This window comes from Hylobates moloch, unplaced genomic scaffold (assembly GCF_009828535.3).
Source record: "Hylobates moloch isolate HMO894 unplaced genomic scaffold, HMol_V3 SCAFFOLD_4, whole genome shotgun sequence".
Lineage (NCBI taxonomy): Eukaryota > Metazoa > Chordata > Mammalia > Primates > Hylobatidae > Hylobates > Hylobates moloch.
The window spans coordinates 59,307,250-59,328,681 of NW_026652279.1; the positions used below are offsets into that span (position 1 = coordinate 59,307,250).

A 21,432-nucleotide genomic window follows, 5' to 3' on the forward strand; every position below is an offset into this window, starting at 1 on the left:
ATTCTAATGAATAATGATCTAGGGCCACTTAGTATTAGCCTTGGAAGCTAACAACTATTTTCACTATCTTCTACACAAAAGGGTGCCCCAGGTTAAGAGACATGTCCCAAGAGTTTCTTTTAAAATGATTATTGTCAGACATGAAAATCAGCCAAAAACACAGGAGGTCATAGAATGAGTAGTTAAATCTCAGGTATCCAAATTGGCCAGTCCAATTAAAACACATCCTGAAGCTGGGAATATCTGGATTAAAACAAAAAGCAACATTTATTCTAGGACCACGTGTGCAAATCTAAATGCCATTAATGCTTAAGAGGGAAATGCAACACATTTCATTTTTTGTCTACTCCCACCTTTTATCTTTTAACCAACGATCAAAAGAAAACTGAAATAAAATGAAATATTACTGATCCTGTAAGCCCTAAGTCCTGAATATTTTTCACTTATTGTCAATATAGTCATTGGTGGCATAAAAATACGGCTGGCCACGTACATAAGTGACAATAGCAATATTATAAACTTCTTTCACTATCATTATGCTGAAAAGCTACACTGTGAAATTTATCAAACTTATAAATATTGAATGTGGACTGACATGAAATTCAGATGGAACACTGACTGCATTGACACATAGTTTAGTCAGTGAAGCCTTCTCCAGAGAGCAGGGACCTGTTATAGTCAGTCAAAGACTGGGTTTCTTATGCCATTCAACACTAAACTGGTGGGTCCCTTCCTGTGCAGAAGGGCCAGTGAGCACAGAAGAAGAGAAAAGCTCGTAACTCCCAGAATGACCATTCCTGATATCAGTGCGCTGGTGATGGCGTTCAGCTGGAAGGGAGGCACACCTGGAGAACCTGCAAATAATGAAACACACCCAGTTGTAAAGGCCCCACATAATATTTATCTCACCTTAACCCAATTTTACCTGCAAAACATCTTTCATCAGCATCTCATAGAATAGCAGCATGGCACTGAATTGTGCTACAATCTATTTGACTGTAATTCAACCCAATACCAAAGGATTGTATGGTTTAGAGGCTGCCCATGGGCAGCCAAAATCAAAAATACCAAAAAGCTATCAAATGCTATAAAAATTGACCAATAGATCACATATGAGTTTGAAAACCCTCAGTGAACTGTTATCCAAAATGGACCAAGCTTGGAAAACTCAACCTCATTACACTTAGATGATTACAGCTTTGTAACTAATCACCAAAAATGTAAAAAACATCGCAAAATATGTTAATTATCTTACCAAGTTGTGAATTGTTGGTTGGAGTCTCATCTGAGGGGAAAAAACAGAAAAAGAGAAGTGACATCATCTCTCCAAATGTTTACCTTTGTTTATTCTGATTAATAATTACTTTGTACCTACATTTTTACCTGTATCTCCTCTTACTTCCACCCATAATCTCCTTGAGTAAGGCAAAAATGAATGTCCTCCTAAACCATTCTGCTTTTCCATGCCCTGTTTCATATGTCCTGGATTTCATCATCTTTCTAATCCCCAAGCCCACATCCTGCCCCTGCCCTAGGTATACAAATGTAATAGAAAAAAATATATAGTGTGCTGTTTTCTTGCCTGCCAACTTTGTTTCATCATTAGCTCTCCAGTCAGGTTAGTGGGGGCAGTAATTGTTAACAGCTATTACATTTTTTTATGGCCCTATAACCTGCTATTTGTTATTCTGTTATACAGAATATTCATTATTTAGTGCCACTCTATTTTAAGTATTGCCAATTTGCCCAACATAATCTGCAAACACATCATTTTAAGTTCCAAGAAGATAAATTTACACTTAATAACTATATGAAAGGAAAACATGACTCCTGAGCTTGGGTTGCAGTTTTATTTGCATCTGTTAAGTAAAAGATTGAAGCTGTTGATTTTTGACTTTTCCCTGCCAAACACAATAATAGATGTGATAAACATATTACTTGATTTCCCAATTTTTGTTGTCCAATTTGTCATCATGTTGCCACCAACCCTTGAGCTTGTACAAGCTCATACTTCATATTTGAAATAACAGTAATTTCATATTTGTGTTGTAATATTTGTGTTTGTTATTTGAACCATATAATGTGTACAATTGTTTATTTCTGGAATATAAATATTATTACAATCAGTATGTGTATAAAACCACATAGTTCATAAACTGCTGTTTCATATATTATCACATTTCATCCTCACAGAAGCCATATGGTTTGGATATTATTGCTACTCCCATTTTACAGATAAAGAAATTTCCATCTGTCACAGCCTTTATGACAGAGTAAACATATGCTTAAAACAAAGCTCAGTTTCAGAGTCCTTTTTCTAAAATAATATAAACTGACCAAGTATGAAAAATATTTCTGGTTATGAAGATGAATATCTCAAGCTATGAAACTCTAGGATTAGTATTTTAAACAGGTACTGGGAGAACCTGGTGAGATATTTATAAAATATCTGACACCATTTTTTTTCAGACACATGAATCTTGGCAGAAATGATGGTTTTGCTATCTGATCCTGAAGTACAATATTCAAAATTAATACAGCACTCATTCATAGGATTCTTTATAATGGTGCAATGCATCGCTATAGGACAAAAAGAAAAATAACACACATTTTTGTTATAGAACATTCAGAAAAATCCTAACCTCTAACCAACACTACTTTATAATAACACTTCCTTCTCATGGAAACAGGTGGGATGAATGGACTATGATCAATTCTTCCAAAATATCCATGTGCTCTTTTCCCAAGATGAGCTGCCTCACTGGAACATAGGAGGAGAATATATAATGCTACAAAATTTCTTTTTGAAAGTTATTCTTTTTTTTAGAAATCACACTTAATTGCTTTAAAACATTTCAACTAAAAAATAGAAAGTTCCTTCCTAATAAGTGTTCCAGATAAGACAAAAGTGCTATGACTAGATGCCCTCTCTGCTATTTTCTGCATCCTAAGGTTAACAAAAGTCAGACTGTCCCCTGCACTCCCCATATTACCACCAACACTTCCATACAAATAATATCTCAGGTGTCATTAATGAGGACTTCGCTGTGGACAAAAATCCCCGTGTGTGTGGAAAAGACACACCCTTTTCCAAATAAGACTGGAACGACAAAATCCAGGTTCCAGGACTCTGAAAAAAATGAAAGCATACTACCTTTGGCAGGTGGTTGAAATCGAAACCTGTGATATTCGAATACTATTTGGAATTGTATTTGACAGTGGATAAAGGTAGAGAGAATTGCTTTATCTAGTTGCTATTTCTGGTAGCCTCCAATTTTCGTATTATTGCAAAGAAAACAAACAAACAAGCAAAAAATCAAAGCACTGTATCGCCTTGAAAGGGAAGGTAGACATTTTTTCAGGAGACTTTTATCCCACCACACTTGTTTTTTTGCTTGAACCCACTTGGTCTTGACATGTACATATATGCTAAAAGAAACACCTGAAGCCTTCTGGAATTAGAACTGATTGGAATACCAAACTTTTGGGGCTCTCTGAGAGTATATTTATCTGTTTGAAAGCCTATAGGAGAAAGGTGGTAGCAGCAATGCCACAGCCATTTGAAAGCCAGAAGTGGCAGATAAATTGTCATTCTCTGCTTTCTCATGTAAGTAGTTGAAATAATAATTTTAAAAATGACCACCAAAGATATATGCAGAATTATTTTTTTCTCTTAGCACTAGAAAAGTATTTTTTAAAAAAACTTTAATAACCTATGTAGTAAAATGGACCACACATTTCAAGTTAATAAGCACCGACCTTCTTACTTTTCACAGTATTATGTTCGTTAATAGTCTGTTTCTACCTCTGAACTCTAAGATCCCTGAGGACAAAGTCTGCGGCCTGTTCTCTATTGTACTCCCAGTTCCTAGAAGAGTGCCAGTCCCATGAAGGGACAAACAAGTATGCTCAAATGAATTATTAACTACTCATAAAACTCGACAATTCTAATTGAACAAGAATACGGCTTGGGTCTCTCCACAGGAATTAAGTATAACAAAACAATTAGGTATTGTTTTCTGGTGTTGGTGCCTTTAGATTTCCAGAATTGTACCCTTTGATAAGCTTTTCCCTATCCAAGCACTTCTAGCATTTTGAAGTTTTAAATAAGAATGCTTCAGGAAATTTTTCTTGAGGGGTTGCATTACGAGGGTGTGAAGATTTTCCTAAGTCAAGTAACAAAACTATTAACTATGTTGGGTAAAAAATATCCAGAATGGATTTGATTTCATTAAAAAGCAAAACAAAACAGGAGTTCTGAGGTTTAACAACTTACTGAACTTGACCTAAGCTAGATGTCTAGGGAAAAGGAGTGGTTCAATGAGCAAATAGAGCAAAACTTCCAAGCATCAGAGAGCTTTGAAGAGAGCAAATCAAGCCTGAAATTGGACTTGTCTATATAAAATTGGCCACAGGACCTGAAGAGATAAATTCTAGCTGATCTAAGGTAAAAATAAAGTGAAACTAAGGAAAAAAGGTAGTTCTGGTCATGAAGTTGAACATGAAATTTGCATAGGATTTTGCATGTGGATGGATATGGCTTGAGTTCTGAGTTCTGTGTTCATGTGGAATTTTTAAAAATATATTTTTTCATGGATATCATAGTATTACAATGTAAACATCTTTATATATATGTTCCTCTAGGCAGTGAGACCATCATGATGACCAAAGAAGACCACGCCAAAATTTTATTTATCAAAATTATTTAAAAATAATTCAAGAGAGAATGAGAGAGGATTCAAGGGGACCCTGAAAGCGTGAGTGTGCTCCTCTGGGGGCTCTGCCAGTGGAGAAACCTGAGGTGACCCCGAGACAACTCTAGCATGTTGGGCAATAAGTGACATTCTTGAGGTGGAAACTGGTTGAAAATTGGAAAGAAATCCAGGCATGACATCAGAGGCATTGTGATAGCTCTTTGTGGTGTTAACATAGATATTTTGGGCAACTGGATGTGGGATGGATGAAACCTATGAACCTGGAGAGCTGGTTACTTATGTTAGAATTAGAGACTTCTACTTATTTATCTTTACTGGGATTTCGGGGGTCTTAGAATTTTTTTTGTATTTTTAAAAATTATTTTACACTAATGATATGGTTTGTGTCCCCACCCAAATCTCATCTTGAATTATAGCTCCCATACTACCCACATGTTGTGGGAGGTAATTGAATCATGGCGGTGGGTTTTTCCCATGCTGTTCTCATGATAGTGAATAAGTCTCACGAGATCTCATGGTTTTATAAAGGGCGATTCCTCTGCACATGCCCTCTTGCCTGCCATCATTTAAGATAGGACTTTGCTCTTCCTTTGCCTTCTGCCATGATTGTGAGGCCTCCCCACCCATGTGGAACTGTGAATCCATTAAATCTTTTTTTCTTTATACATTGTGCAGTCTCGGATGTGTCTTTATTAGCAGCATGAGAATGGATGAATACAGCTAACAAATTATTTAAAATTTGTAATACTTAGTTTTGCGTAGGCAAGAAGGAAGTAAGAAGGCAATTAGGGAGAAAAAGCCATCTACCCAAGATGAACAGAAGAAATGTCACTTTAAAAGTTCTTTTCTTATAACAAACTGACTCTAGATATGCTCCATGGAAATAAAAATCTCTTTTATTGTGCCTACCCAAAAGCAATCCTAATTATTTGGCAACAAGAACTGAGTTTCTATTCTATGTAATTCTATGAGCCATTTCTGAAAGCTAGATAGAGATCAAAAATGGAACTTTCACAAGCCACAAATCAGTCTTTTTTTTTTTTTTTTTTTTTTTTTGAGACAGAGTCTCACTTTGTCAGCCAGGCTGGAGTGTGGTGGCACAATCTCGGCTCACTGCAACCTCTGCCTCCCTGGCTCAAGCAATTCTCCTGCCTCAGCCTCCCGAGTAGCTGTGATTACAGGCATATGCCAGCACACCTGGCTAATTTCTGTATTTTTAGTAGAGACGGGTTTTCACCATGTTGGCCAGGCTGGTCTCGAACTCCTGACCTCAGGTAATTCGCCCTCCTCAGCCTCCCAAAGTGCTGGGATTACAGGTGTGAGCCACCACGCTCGGTCAAACCAGTCATTTTTAAACCAGTCAAAGCGCATACCAAAAATCTTCAGGGAGTATGGGCTAAGTTTGAAATTTCATATTTAATATATTTCTGCATTATTGAAAGGGCCTATTAGTTTGTTTTTAAATAATGTTAGGTCTACACAAACACAGGGAGGAAAGTAATTAAAGCAATTAATTGTCTGAATTTTTTGGGCCAAAACCACTTTTTGCTGACTTGCCTATTTCAGGCAAAACTTTCTTTTGACTGTGGGATGGGCAGCATGGAGAAAAGGTACCGAAAATGTAACTGAAGCATAATAGCAGCATTAAGGCTAATATAAAATGGAGAAAACATTATTAGCATATAATCCAAATCAGAATTCTCTTTTTTTGGGGAAAATTTAGAACTACAGAGTTATAAAAAAATCTTAAGACTTTTATTTTAAAAATGAAGAAATATTTTAAAACTTTATAAACTTGTTAAAAACTTTTACTTTAAAAATGAAGAAACATTTGCCCAAAGAAATGAAATAAAACCTCTAGTCACATAGCATGTTAGAACAAAAGCTAAACCTAGAATCAGTTTTTCCGGCTTTAGTTTCAGAGTTTTTTATGCCGCATCTGTTTTATCCAATGGACTCTGGAAGTCTCTGGGTTCACACTGACTTAAATCTACAAAATCTGTATCACTTTACATTGTGTGTGTGTGTATGTGTGTGTGTGTGTATGTGTGTAGGTACATGTATGCACATATATTTGTATACATGAGAATATGTTTATAAAGAGTTATAAAGAGTTGTGTCCATTAGATCATATAAATTCATGAGTACAAGTGAATGCAGTAGATGAGAGTATGTAATATGCAGAATTCTGAAAGGAAACAAATGGTACTCAAACTGGGCCATATATGGAGTGTTTAATAGGCTATTTATAAAGATGTAGAGAATTCACAAGAGAGAGTAGAGTGAAGGGATAAGGAGAGGGTTTTCAGAGTAGTTCTAGGGAGAGAATTGTCTGGGAGGAGCCTTGTGGACTCCACAATTTCTGTGCCCTCCCATCTGCTTACAGCACCACCTATTGGTCAAGCCCAACCAGAAACTAGAGGGCAAGGGAGCTAGAGGCTGCAGTACACTCAAATTAGTAGTCATGGGCGACAGCAGGGCAGAGGACGGTGAAGCGGATCCACAGGGTATCCAAGCGGATACACACGTCCAGCATGGGCTGGGCTCATGCCTGTAATCCCAGCACTTTGGGAGGCCGAGGTGGGCGGATCACGAGGTCAGGAGTTCCCGACCAGCCTGAGCAACATGGTGAAAGCCCATCTCTACTAAAAATACAAAAATTAGCCAGGTGTGGTGGCAGGCGCCTGTAATCTCAGCTACTCTGGAGGCTGAGGCAAGAGAATCTCTTGAACCTGGGAGGCGGAGGTTGCAGTGAGCCGAGATCACACCACTGCACCCCAGCCTGGACAACAGAGAGATACTCCGTCTCAAAAAATAAAAATAAATAAATAAATAAAACAGGTCCAGCGTGGCATACTCGTGTGTGTGTGTGTGTGTGTGTGTGTGTGTGTGTGTGTGTGTGTGTGAAAACAGGAAATGTAGTAAAGACAATATTGCCCTTTGTGTGAAAGTTGAGTAAACAGGGAAACTACTGTGAAATTAAAGTTGCTTAGTAGTTTATCTTGTCTCACAGTTAATTAGTGCTGTTTAGGAACCACTTTGAGTTCTCGTCAGAAGCCAAGTAACGAGGCATTTTGGAACCGTCTATTACTACATACAGAAGGAGGAACACAGTTACCACTCCGAGTAATGATGGGACCAGCAGAGAGCACCGCGCTGCCAGAAGAGCTCTGGGGGCTCCAAGTCGTCCTCCTCCCAGCATCTCTCCTTTCTCTGTGGCTGCAAATCTGAAGTGTTAATGAAAACAAATGAAATTCCACACCGGCGCAGAATTGTTTCTTTATGGCCGTTTGGAAAGCAGATTCTTTTGGAAGAGATACCACATGTTTAATTTTATTCATTTCATTCCGTGCATTTATTTAATTACTTTGCATGTAACTGCTACAGTGTTTCTTACCCTGGCTTGGGCCACATTTCTTATTTCCTCCCGCTGTAATTGTGCACTGCCTCATTAATTTACATAGCTCAATGGCTCTCTTGAAAAAGTGCTGTGTTTATCAAACTTTTCTACTTTTATTTCTCTCAAGCCTTTAATAAATCCTTCCCAGAAATGTTGGTCAGCATGGACTCAAGGTAATGTGGACCCTCCATTTACCCCCATCTGACATAGCTTATTAGTCCAAAGGGATCAATGAGCATGAAGAAATAGCTTCCCATTTATGCATAAGTTAAACATAAATATAAACATATTAACGGTATTTCAAATTTAAAAAGGGCATGCATTTTTCTCAGGTTGATAATGATGTGACCCTAGACAGCCGGTCAGAGTAGAATTTTTTTTATTCACTACTTTAAATGGCTCTTTATTTTAATGGTGGCCGTATGCAATTCAGATTCACACCTTTCACTGCTTTTAACTTTTAATCTCAGTGATTTCCCGACCATCTGGCCACAATCTGCCTTTCCAGCACCAGCCCAGTCCGCTCCCTGGGTTTTCCAATCATCTCTACTCTGCTCTACAACCCTACTGAAGAACTAGAAGCTCTCTGATCACACTAATTTATGTGTCTGTGTCTTTGACCATCATTTGGCCAGCAATGTCTCTCACACTCTTGATTTTGGTTCTCTGGGGCTCAGTCCGCTTCGAAGTAACAGCTGGAGTTCATTTCCACCAATCCTCTCAACCTCTCCTGCTTCATCTCTCTCACAGTGGTGAATACTGCCTGTTACTACATATATTTGTCTGCCTTTGCACCGTAAGATTTTTGTCTTGATTTCTTCTGTGACTAGCTCATGATCCTAAAGAATAATCTAATTAAATTCAGAATTTGTGCACACCTCATCTCTGTATCCTCAGTATAATGCTTGGCACAAAGTAGGATATTTAGCAGATCTTTACTAGACAAATGAATAAATCCTACTTCAAACTATTTGACCTAACACATATCCACTTTCTATGTAGAAATTAGTTTCTGACATTTGATAACCTTTCAGCTTAGATCAATTCAACAACTTAGAATGAAGTTCCTTAAAAACATACTGGCATAAGGAAAGGGCAGTCATCTGCTCTGCAGAGCTTGGTAACGCAGTGCAAGAAGACAGTGGACATTTTCTGATTCTTGTGTTTCACAAATCGGAACACTTCAAATGAAAACCGGCCCCGCTGGCTTCGGCCATTCTCAATGACGGTGGTCTGAGGGTCCTTGTCACAGCTAAATTTTAGGGAACATGAAAACAGGACATCACTGGAAAGTACCAACCTACTGGGACTTGTAAATTAATTTCTACCATATTAAGGATCCACAATAAAACAGATCAGTTTCTGATTGCAATAATGGAAGAATTATACTCTCATATAGTTCAAAAATCCAAACAATTTAAAATATATAGAAATCTGCCAGAGGTGATCTCACTTATTTTCATTCTCATTTATTTTCATTTATTTTCACATCATTCCCAGGGTATATGAAAATAGAAACAGAAGCAATGTATTCTTATTGTCCTCCCCCCTTAAACAAATGATAGCATATTGTCTACACTATGTTGTACCTCGCCTTTTAAAGATTTAGCAGTGTTAGAGATCTTTCCGTATCAATATTTAGAGAGCTTCCTCATTTTTTTCCACAGCTGTGTGGTATTTCATCATGGATATGTTTCAGAGTTTATTTAATCAGTTTCCTATTTATGTACATGCATTGTTTTTGAATCTTTTGCTTTTTAAAAACAAAGTAATAATGAATAGCCTTACAATATATCATGTTGAACATGTACAGGATTATCTACAGAATACATCCGTATAATCATTTAATAGATATTGTCACATTGCTCTATATAAATATTGTTCAATTTTGGACTTCACAAGCAATATATGAAAACAATGCTTACTTCTCCAGAGCTACATCAGCAAAATGTGTGGATAAAATTTTTTATTATTCCCAATTTGAGAGTAAAAATGAACTATCACCCTATAACTTTAACTTATATTTTTCTTATAATTAATGAGTTTGTGTATCTTCACATACCTTATAGTCATTTGCATTTCTTTATCTGAAAATGGTTTATGTCTTTTGATCAAATTCTGTTGTGTTCTTGGCCATTTTCTTTCTAATTCTTATGAGTTCTTTTATGTATTAAGAAGAGTGGTTACTGGTTGTTATGTAAGTTGCAAATTGTTTCACTTTGTTATTTGGCTTTGGACATTCCGTATGTGTGTGTGTGTGTGCGTGTGTGTGTGTGTGTGTGTGTGTGTGTACAGTTTTATTCTTATGTAGTTAAATTTTCAATATGTTATTTTGTGGCTTCTAGTATTTAGGCTGAAGACAGTTTCCTTACTCCAAAGTTTTAAAGGTATTTCTCTTGTTTTATTCTACCACTTTTAAAGTTGTAGTTTTTGCCTTTAATTTAATAATCTATTTAGGTTTTCTTATGGTATATTGAGTGAAGTATAGGTCCAATACTATTTTTTATCTTACTGTTATCCATGTCCAACACTGTTTTAAAAAATCTACTTATCCCACTGATTGGTGGTACCACACTCTACCTTACACTAAATTCCCATATGTTTGGGGATCTATTTCTCAGTTTACTATTCTGTGATTTTTGTCTGTGTGTCTAGCTTTGCATAGTATCACATTCCTTTAATAATTGCAGACATTTTATTGACTGTGATATCTGATAGAACCATACTCTGCTCATTTCCAAGTTGATTCCCCCCTTATCTTTTTGCATTTGTCATTTATCCCTTTTTCTCTTGATTTGATTAGCTTGTGATTCTCTATTAATGTATTTTTTTCAAGGAACCTACTTTTTCTTAACTTCTTCCAAAACATTGCTTCATATTTTCATTTTTGATACAAGTCTTATTTATGGGTTTTGCAACTTCCAAGTGGTGAGGACTTTCTGGTTTTTGATATTGCTATGAATTGCTGTCTCTCTGTATTTAGCTTATTGCTTATGTCATTTAGATTTTCTATATCCTTACTTCCTTACTTACTTGTTGGCCACCAGAAGTTTTGTAAGAGGTAAAATCTCTAATTTTTTTATTGTATAGCTATGTCTTTTTATATTTCCCCCGGTTTCCACTTAATGAAATCTTCAATTTCATCCAGGGCATCATTTCATTATATCAATGTAAGATTTTTTTTTTAATTTAGGAAAGTGTTCCTGGATTATATTTTTAAACATGTGTTCTATTATTTTGGCTTTTGGGGGGACAATTCTAATTATGCATATTATACATATATTGAATTCCCTTTCTCACCTTTTTATTTCTATCTTTCTTACTTAATCCTCTTTTTATTTTCCTTTACATTTGTCTATTTTTATTTGTATTTCTCATACTTATCTTCCATGTCCCACACTGTTTCTGCTGTGGTCTGCACTCCTTTGAATGCCTTCTAATTACACGTCCCTTCCTCTCATACATTTTTTATATTTCCATTTATTTTCACTCATCCCAGTTTCCTTTTCACATTTCCATAGCCATGGCTTTTACTGTCCTATCCTTACTTACCTAAGTTCTCATAATTCTATCTTCATAACCATGATGCTTTTTGCTTTTTAAAAATTAAGGTGCGAATGTATATATTATATATTCCATGGCAACATTTTTCTGGTGAGTTTAATTCATCTTTAAAATTTCTTTTCTGCCATTTTCGATATTTTTCCTGTAGAATATTGGAACACTGCAAGAAATACCTGCATCTGTTTATCATTCAAGTTTGAAAGAGCTGGATTTCCTTAAACCTAAAATTTTTAGAACCCCTAAGGCAATGTGGAATGGTAAATACCTTCCTTAAGGGTTTCCCCAACTCAAGGGCTCCCTCCTCTGTTTTTCAATAACAATTTTCATACTCTAATTTTTTCTATTTTCCTCCCTTTCTGATCCTTTATCCCACTTTCTTTTTCTTCCTCTTCCTTCTCCTTCTTCTTTGTCAAATAGAGGATTGAGTTATTATCATTGATCCATATAAAGTCCCTCTCTCATTTATTTTCTTTAATTCCCACTCCCCATTTCTATTCCCCGTCATCCCATGTGCAACCTTCCTAATATGTTTGATACGCATCTTTTTGTTTGTATGTATTTTTAGAAAATGTTTATTGTTTTGTGTGCAAAAAAAATTAATAAAAAAAGAAATCAAAAAAAGTAAATGTTAATGTTCTCTAGTAAAAGAAGATTTATAATGTGTTAAAGAAAAAAAAATTTTCTTTGAATATAGCAGAACTGTGCAGCTGACTGAACTTAAAAGATATTCACAGGGTTCTGCCATCAGCCCTGGGTTCCTGAGGTTTATTCACCAGCCTTGCCACCAAGGGCAGAGCCCCTGCCTTCCCAGGCGATTCCTTCACCTTTAGAAGGTGTACTTTTCCTGGTACTTTATGAGATCTGCCACTTCTGAGCCTCTGAGCATTCTGTACTGTTTTTTTCTTCAGATCCCCCAGCCCTGGGGATAGCAGTTTCCATTCAAAGTAGTGGGACTGTAAACTACTTCAACCATTGTGGAAGTCAGTGTGGTGATTCCTCAGGGATATAGAACTAGAAATACCATTTGACCCAGCCATCCCATTACTGGGTATATACCCAAAGGACTATAAATCATGCAACTATAAAGACACATGCACACGTATGTTTATTGCAGCACTATTCACAATAGCAAAGACTTGGAACCAACCCAAATGTCCAACAACGATAGACTGGATTAAGAAAATGTGGCACATATACACCATGGAATACTATGCAGCCATAAAAAATGATGAGTTCATGTCCTTTGTAGCAACGTGGATGAAACTGGAAACCATCATTCTCAGTAAACTATCGCAAGGACAAAAAGACTAAACACCACATGTTCTCACTCATAGGTGGGAATTGAACAATGAGAACACAAGGACACAGGAAGGGGAACACCACACTCCGGGGACTGTTGTGGGGTGGGGGGAGGGGGGAGAGACAGCATTAGGTGATATACCTAATGCTAAATGACGAGTTAATGGGTGCAGCACACCAACATGGCACATGGATACATATGTAACAAACCTGCACATTGTGCACATGTACCCTAAAACTTAAAAGTATAATAATAATAATAAATTAAAATAAAAAAAGAAAAACAAAACAAAGTAGTGCCCTTTCCTTCTAGGTGTGTATTTCTCCAGCTGCTTCTGGGAGCTGACTCCCTTAGTACCCCTCAGCACCCACTTTTCTTCCCTGCCTTTTTTACCACCTCTTCTACACTGCTTTCTACACCATTTTCTCTTGATCTTAACTGTTTTCATCAACAGTAACGTTTACTTTAGAATTTCTAGGTTTTCTTTTCCTCCTAGAGTCACAAAAAAGGACATTTGGGAAATTTTTTTCTTTAGTTATACATTTCACTCTGAATGGTTTCCAATACAAAAACTGAAAAGATTCAGAACTAAGCTGCTTCTATATTCATACCAGAAGTCTGATGGTCATATTCCAGATTATCAATATATGAAGATTATAGAAGTTTAGGAAAATAAGAGAACTGTCAAAAAAAAATCCATAATCCTACCAAGCATAAATAACCACTGTGAGCCTTTTGCTGTTTCTCTTTACAGTCTTTTCTGTTATACAAATGCAGCTCATTATATATAGAATTATATATTATGATCCTTTTCCTTGATATTTTAATACCTTTAAATGTTAAAGAATCAATTATTTTCAAAGATAGAAATACCAATAAGACAGAAAGGGAGAAGGTAAGAGAAAGCCAACCATTTTTTTTTTCTATCTAATACATAACTTTATATGATTGTAGTGCCTGTATGGACTCTCAACTTACTGGTTGTCCATAATCCACCTAGCTATTTCCTTATTGCTGAATATATAATTTGTTCCCATGTTTTACTATTTTAAATATCACTGATAGACAAGAATATCATAAATATTTTAAAATATATTTCCCAATTTGTAAAGCTAGAATCAAAGAATATGAAACTTTTAAGGCTTTTGATACATACTGACATTTTTTCCCAAAAATGTTGCCCAAATTAACATTTCCAGAAATAGGATATGTAAGAATAACAGTTTGACCATACCCTCTGAACATTATCTTGCCCTTGATTAGCCAATAAAGTGTATTCTTTTGGTTTCCCATTATATTACTTCCATCATGTGTCAATAAGCTGCAGTGAGCTGAGCCAACTGCAATTTATAAGCATGATTAGAAGACATTGCTTGACTCTCAAGTCTGTTCGGCTGTCAGATAAAAATGCTGAAAAGGAACTGAGATGATTGAATGGTTTTATGATCAATGTCCTCTTTCCTCAAATGTATATTACATTCACTCTATCACTGTCTATTGGGGAAGGAGGATGAAGTTATTGGCTCTAATAAGAAAAGGAGTGGTAGGTTATATTATAGTTTTATACCAAATACTGATAAATGAACAAAAGTATCTTGGGGTCTAAATTATCCAGACCATTACTTTAATTTTACTCTCCTTTTGACATATGAGATGGTCTAGTTGCAGATAAATAGTAACCTCTATTGCGTCTTTTCTTGCAAATAATATCCCAACTATGCTTTTCCTAAGACAGTGAAATATTCCCATATCTCCTAAACATGAATAAAACATCTTTGGTGGACCTAACTTACTTACAACTCTGATTCAACAATAGCCTTATCAGCATTTTGTGTTGAAAACTGCTCTCAAATTTTATACTTTCCGCTTTATAAGGACTCAAAGTTCAAAATGTAAAACTTGAAATTCAAAAGCTATAACACTGCTTTATAATTTATCTGACTTAGATATTCCATTTCAATTATCTACAACTGGGTCATTGGTATCAATACAATACTTAAACAGCTAAGTCTTACCTAAGGAAGAGATCATATCGAATGTCATCATTTGGGTTTCCTGATGGGGTAGTATAGCAATAATCCATTAAAACATTCCATCTGAAAGAACGTAAGCAAACATAATCTAGAGTCAGAATTTCCTTTCGGGTATTAGTTACTAATACAAGGAAAGTAAATATTGACAAACTTCTTTTTTTTTTTTTTTTTTTTTTTTTTTGAGATGGAGTCTTGCTATGTGGACCAGGCTGGAGTGCAGTGGCACGATCTCGGCTCACTGCAAGGTCTGCCTCCCGGGTTCATGCCATTCTCCTGCCTCAGCCTCCAGAGTAGCTGGGACTACAGGCGCCCACCGCTACACCTGGCTAATTTTTTTTTTTTTTGTATTTTTAGTAGAGACGGGGTTTCACTGTGTTAGCCAGGATGGTCTCGATCTCTTGACCTCTTGATCCACCCGCCTCGGCCTCCCAAAGTGCTGGGATTACAGGCGTGAGCCACTGTGCTCGGCCTGACAAACTTCTTATCTCATGGAATATAATTGTTTATTACTTGTTATTTGCAGAGGTTTATTGTTTATTAAAACTTTCTCTTATTCCATCCTGCTTATTTCACATGCATGCCTGTATCAAAACATCTCAAGTACCCCATAAATATATACACCTACTATGTACCCATACAAGTTTTTAAAAAGTAATAACTTTCTCCTAAACTCAAAGTGTTTAAAAATCTGCACCAAATTGTCAATTTCACATTAAGGGGCGTCAAGTCTAATGCCATAAAATAATTGTGTACAAGACAATGGTCAAATTCTGAGAAGTAAACTTTAAAATGAGCTACATAGATGCTTATATGTTCACTATAAACAATAGCTTTTTGTTTCTAGATATTACTGTCTCTTACAGAATCAAAGAATATTATAACACCAAATACAGCAAAGGAGTTTAGAGCATATCAGAATCAGTGGTTTGGTGATTGTGGAGTCCACAATAGACACTGTGTTAGGGTGAAGAAAGCCATGAGGCACATACACATCCACAGCCTTCCTCCACAAGGTTAGCTTTTGCTTACATTTATACATTAGTCCATTCCAACTCCGATGTTATAAAAAAAATACTAATCCATGGGAAGTGAATGCCAATGAAATGGAAAAAAACTCCTGCATTATTAAAGGACAATTTTAAAGACTCATACAAGAATAGAAATATTCCTCAGGACAGGAAGGGAGAAGGTAAAGAACTAAATTTCTGGAGTATACCAATCTCTTCAGGATGCAAAGTTTAAATAATAATACATGAGCAACCCAAAATAGGCCATTTTCACATTACATTTTTTTTAATAGGGCAGGGTTAGAGCTTCAGCTTTTGAGTTCCATTTCAGTTTGATTGCTCCGAATTTTCTTAAGTATCATCTGAAATTTAATAGCTTTTTATAGAGATGTTTCTGGAGATCATTTTATGTAATTTTGGCACACTTATGCAGAGTCCTTTCATTCTTTAATAAATTCATATTGAAGAGTAACATACATTTGGAAAAGCAAGCAAATCAAGTGTTCACAGAATGACTACATTTGGTTAATCATCTTTCCGATGAAGAAATACAACATTTCGGCATCCCAGATCTTCCCATGCCCCTTTCCAAGAACCACCCCTCTTCTTTATGGGAAGACTTGTTATTTTCCAATTAATGACAGAACATGAGTGTAACCTCTTAAACTTTGTAATTTGTTATTTCTTTTTAGTAGCATGCCTAAATGTTGTGGCCATGATAATATTTTCAAACTGAATTTAAAAATGAATGGGCCAACTTTATGACTCATGAGGGTTTAGGCAAAGTGTTTTAACCTAAAAAAGATAAGAGTTTTAAATTACCTGCCATCCAGATTAGTGGCTTGGACAGCTGCAAATACTTTGGTTTTCAAAGGTAATCCTATACTGGGGATAATTAACTGCTGGTTATAGGTTGAATCCTAATGACAAGACAATAAAAAATCTATTATTACCTCCCCAACGACAGAACACTTACTACTTAAAACAACAATGTTAGAGAGAAAAAAAAGAAAGTAAATCAACATAAATCTACAGAATCAATCCAAAAAGGATTTATGTGACCCTCTGCTTTCTTGGCAGAACTGTTATTAAGCCATATTCATGTAACAAATTGATTCCATGCATAAATCTTTTAGTTTCCATAGTGTACCATATATGGTGGCTAATGTTCAGTGTATCTAAATTATATTCATTCATCACTAGTTAATATTCAGTTTGGTTAATATTCAATGGTCAATAGTTTACTTAATGTTTCATTTATTTGATTATATTAGAGACTAATATTCAGTTTATTTAAATTACATCTGCTTCAATTTAAGCCCTTTACTATAGGCACTGTAGTTCTTATACTTCTGATAATATTTTATTTACCCAAAATCACTTACCTGGCAACTTGAAATTGTTAAAATTTAATTGAAAACCAAAGTAAGACCATTTTAAAGTCACACAAGAATAGACATTTTCTTCTAGGGAGACTAGGAGAAAGTACAGGAGAACTAAATTTCTAGAATATATCAATATCTTCAAGATGCAAACTTTAAATAATAATACACAGAAAACCAAAATGAGACATTTACACATTACATTTTTTATAGGGCAAGATTCAGCTTTTGAGACAAACAGATTCCAAGCTGCTAAAATACATGCCATATGGTTCCTGCACAAATTCCTTAGAGGTCATTTATAGAAGGCTATCTCAGGGCTTCATTTTTACTTTTCTACCCTTATTTTAGACCAATTCTAGAGAGCTTATTTGTATCATTCTCAAATACACAGTAGATTAAAGCATCAGATTGGAAATTAAGAAGTAGCAGGTATAATTTGATAATGAAGAAAACCAGAAAAAATAGAGTGCAAAAAACAAACCAAAAAAACCCTCCAAATTTAAGCAGTCACATCATTTAACATAGAGGCCAATTGTTTCCCTAAACTTAGTAATTCTGAAGACATTGCTGTTTGGCAGAAAAGTTTTTAATGTTCATTATGAAATCTTAAAATCATCGGGAAAGACAACATATCAACCATACTCTCTTTAGAAGGCTTGGAAGAAAGCAAAATATTTTGAATTTTATAATTTAAGACAGTAATAGTTTGAATGCTTCACTTTTGAAAAAAATGTTAATACGGAACATTTTATTGCCAAATAACGCCAAACAAATAAGAGATATACTTAAAAACTGATACTCTTCAGTCTTTTGTTTTCTATATTTTGGTGATAAATGATAATAGCTCCTCTAACCATGTCTGATAGGTAGTATTTTTATGTGATTATCTTTCAGGCTCCCTTTTCCAACTTCTCCAAATAATCTACACTTCATTAACTATACAGCCCTTTCATCTTATATTTGCATCAATATTGTCCAGAAGAATGCTTACTTTCCTGACAACATTATATTGCTGAGTCATTTTGCAAATGACATATGATTCAGCTGTGGTTTAACTATGAATCATCAATTTTTTCCTACTGAAATTGCTTCTAAGAGGTAGTTTTCCGACTTTAATTTGTATGGTGGCTTTTACTCATTAGTAATATATTGTTCCTAAAAACAATTATATCCATTTTAATTTTTCTCCAACATTTAAAAAATGTTCATAATTATAATAACCTTATCTAATATTTACTGACTCTCCACCCTCTCAGAAGAATCTAACATTTAGGTAGAATTCCAATATACAAAGGCATCTTTACTTTTCATTTCCACAATGAACAAAACTGACATATTTATATTGCACAAAATAAAGCCACAGTTCAACTAGTAATCTGCATATATGAAAATCACAGTTGATAGAAGTCATTGGTTTTCTAAATATAATTTCCCCTCAGTATACTTACTGAATCCCAGAGCATATAAAAATAAACTATTGTGCTGCATCGAACTGAGTACAACTTTTCCTCTCCAAATAACAAATCAGAAAATGAAAGTAGTAGGGATGTAATATAAAATTTCATTATCCTCAAGGGTTAGAAATAAAAAACTTGCCATGTGAAATAGGAATTAATGGCTTCAAAAGATTATAATATTTCATTTGGAATGCTACAATAAAATTACATCTGGCTAGCTACATGTTAATATTTCAAACAATAAGTATTATTTTGGATCAACTAATGAAAGTATATCAAAATTTTTTCTAGTGTAAATTACTGATTTTTAAATATCCTGTAACATGGCAAAATACTATGATGACACTGTGTTAAAAAATTTTTAGTTTGAGGCATTGAAACTCTTCTGTATTGTACGGTAATAATGAGCAAATGCCACTTTATATTTGTCAAAACCCATAGAATGTACAAGAGGAAGAGTAACCTAAACATAAAAGAAATGTCAACTATGGACTTTGGTTAATAATGTACCAATATTGGTTTATTAATTGTAATAAATGTATCACACTACCACAAGATGTAAATAATAGAAAAATATGTGCAAGGGGAGGGGGTATGTGTGGGAACTCTGTACTTTCTAATCAACTTTTCTGTCAAACTAAAACTGCTCTATAACTGATTTAAAAACAGAAGTATTTTGGCACCATCTATTTCACTTGCAGTCTAATATCAAAAAATTGGTTAACGTATAATTAAAATATTAAGGTTATCATCTAATTATAGGCTTTTTTAAGCATTACAATTTCAGAGATTCTTTTAAGGATTATACCTTGTTAGCAACAGAACTACAGTACCACCTCTAATGATAAAAGAAAGATCTTAACAACAAAGCTTTCCTGAAATCCACACTTCTAAATTTTGATTTTCTGCTATTTCAGTGAAAGAATAGTTTAATTTCACAGAAAATAATAGTATCATTAAATGTCATATGGATATATTTTTCACTTTTCAGCATCAGGAATTCTCTTCTTTGTGTCACTCAATTATAACAAATAATATTAAATCCAACTAGTAATCTCAACTCTACCTCAGAGAGCTTATGCATATAAATTAACAGACAGGAATTGTCCAGTTTAAAGTTATATAAATATTGTTAACAACAATAGTAATATCTGGCCATATCAAAAATGAATATTGGCACACATTTGCTGAGTATTGTAGAACCAAGTATTTTGGCAGCTTTTTTTTTTTTTTTTTTTTTTTTTTTGAGACAGAGTCTTGCTCTATCGCCCAGGCTGGAGTGCAGTGGCTCGATCTGGGCTCACTGCAAGCTCCCCCACTCAGGTTCACGCCATTCTCTTGCCTCAGCCTCCCGAGTAGCTGGGACTACAAGCGCCTGCCACCACGCCCAGCTAACTTTGTGTATTTTTTAGTAGAGACGGTGTTTCACCGTGTTAGCCAGGATGGTCTCGATCTCCTGACCTCGTGATCCACCTGCCTCAGCCTCCCACAGTGCTGGGATTACAGGCGTGAGCCACCGCACCCAGCCGACAGCTTCTCTTTGCAGAAGAAAGTTTAGAAACAACAGAAAGGCAATCTTGATTCTAACACATTTTAATTTGTTGTTTAGAACTCTGTGGTGTCAGACTACAAACTTATAAACATGATTTTTTTAAATGCCTTTGGAAAATGTCCTACTACAATATTTATAGCTCATTATATTCAAAGTATAAAGCACTGACTTTTAAATCAGTTGCATGAATTATAACTCAGTGCCATGATGGCATGAATAATAATGTAAAAATCTGATTCATAATTTATAAAAATGTTGGTTGATAGATTTAAAAATTGATATTTAAATCAGGCATTTAAAATGTAAGAATAAAAATTTTTAATCAACATGAAAATATCATTTGGGGGATTAATGTTAGAGTTATAAATAGAAATCCATGTATTTTTCACGTTTTGCTGCCACTGTCGATATTTACATGACAAAAATTTAGATAATGCTATGTAGTCAATCCAAATTATTTCAGATGTGACAGAATTGTCATCAGCCAAAACCCATATCAAAAATATTAACACATTCATCACCAAGGATGCCTCCAAGGGAAACACCATTTGTACTGTTAAAATCTTTGTATCACACATAAAAAAAAAATTTCCTAAATCTTGAAGCTAACTGTAGCTACTCACACACCCCTACCTAAATAAACAAATAAATACATGTAAATGTAGGTAGACATTTGAAGTAATTATTTAAAATCACATTTATGATATAAAATTTAAATCTTTTATCAACTTTTAGAAAATTTAATGGAGATGTTATTACACCTTTATCACTAAGATATATGAAAATGGTAGCAAAAATAGGTAAATGTTACCAAGGCATAACAGGGTTAATGTGGCTTTCAGTAGATTTTTATATAAAAGGCATTCACATAAATGACTCCTCACAACAGTGAAAGAGAAAATAACATCCTTCACGCATCAACTTACGTTATAAAGGAGCAGGTTCAAAGTGCTGACAAATGTGCCATTGTTCTCTCTCACAGAAATAGCAGCTGAGGACCTAAACACACATTTAGAAAA

At 35.0% G+C, this 21,432-nt stretch overlaps 1 protein-coding gene across 1 annotated transcript in view; it reads right to left on the reverse strand.

The window, feature by feature from the left end:
- Nucleotides 1-678: 678 nt before the first annotated feature.
- The window catches only part of ZPLD1 (zona pellucida like domain containing 1), a 43,425-nt gene continuing 22,671 nt past the window's right edge, over nucleotides 679-21,432 (reverse strand). The window contains exons 5-11 of the mRNA XM_032149137.1: nucleotides 21,340-21,412; nucleotides 16,842-16,939; nucleotides 14,995-15,075; nucleotides 9,196-9,367; nucleotides 7,834-7,942; nucleotides 1,256-1,285; nucleotides 679-854 (exon numbers count right to left, since the gene is read on the reverse strand). Of these exons, the coding sequence (XP_032005028.1) occupies nucleotides 679-854; nucleotides 1,256-1,285; nucleotides 7,834-7,942; nucleotides 9,196-9,367; nucleotides 14,995-15,075; nucleotides 16,842-16,939; nucleotides 21,340-21,412 (739 nt within the window). The remainder of the gene's footprint in view (nucleotides 855-1,255; nucleotides 1,286-7,833; nucleotides 7,943-9,195; nucleotides 9,368-14,994; nucleotides 15,076-16,841; nucleotides 16,940-21,339; nucleotides 21,413-21,432) is intronic.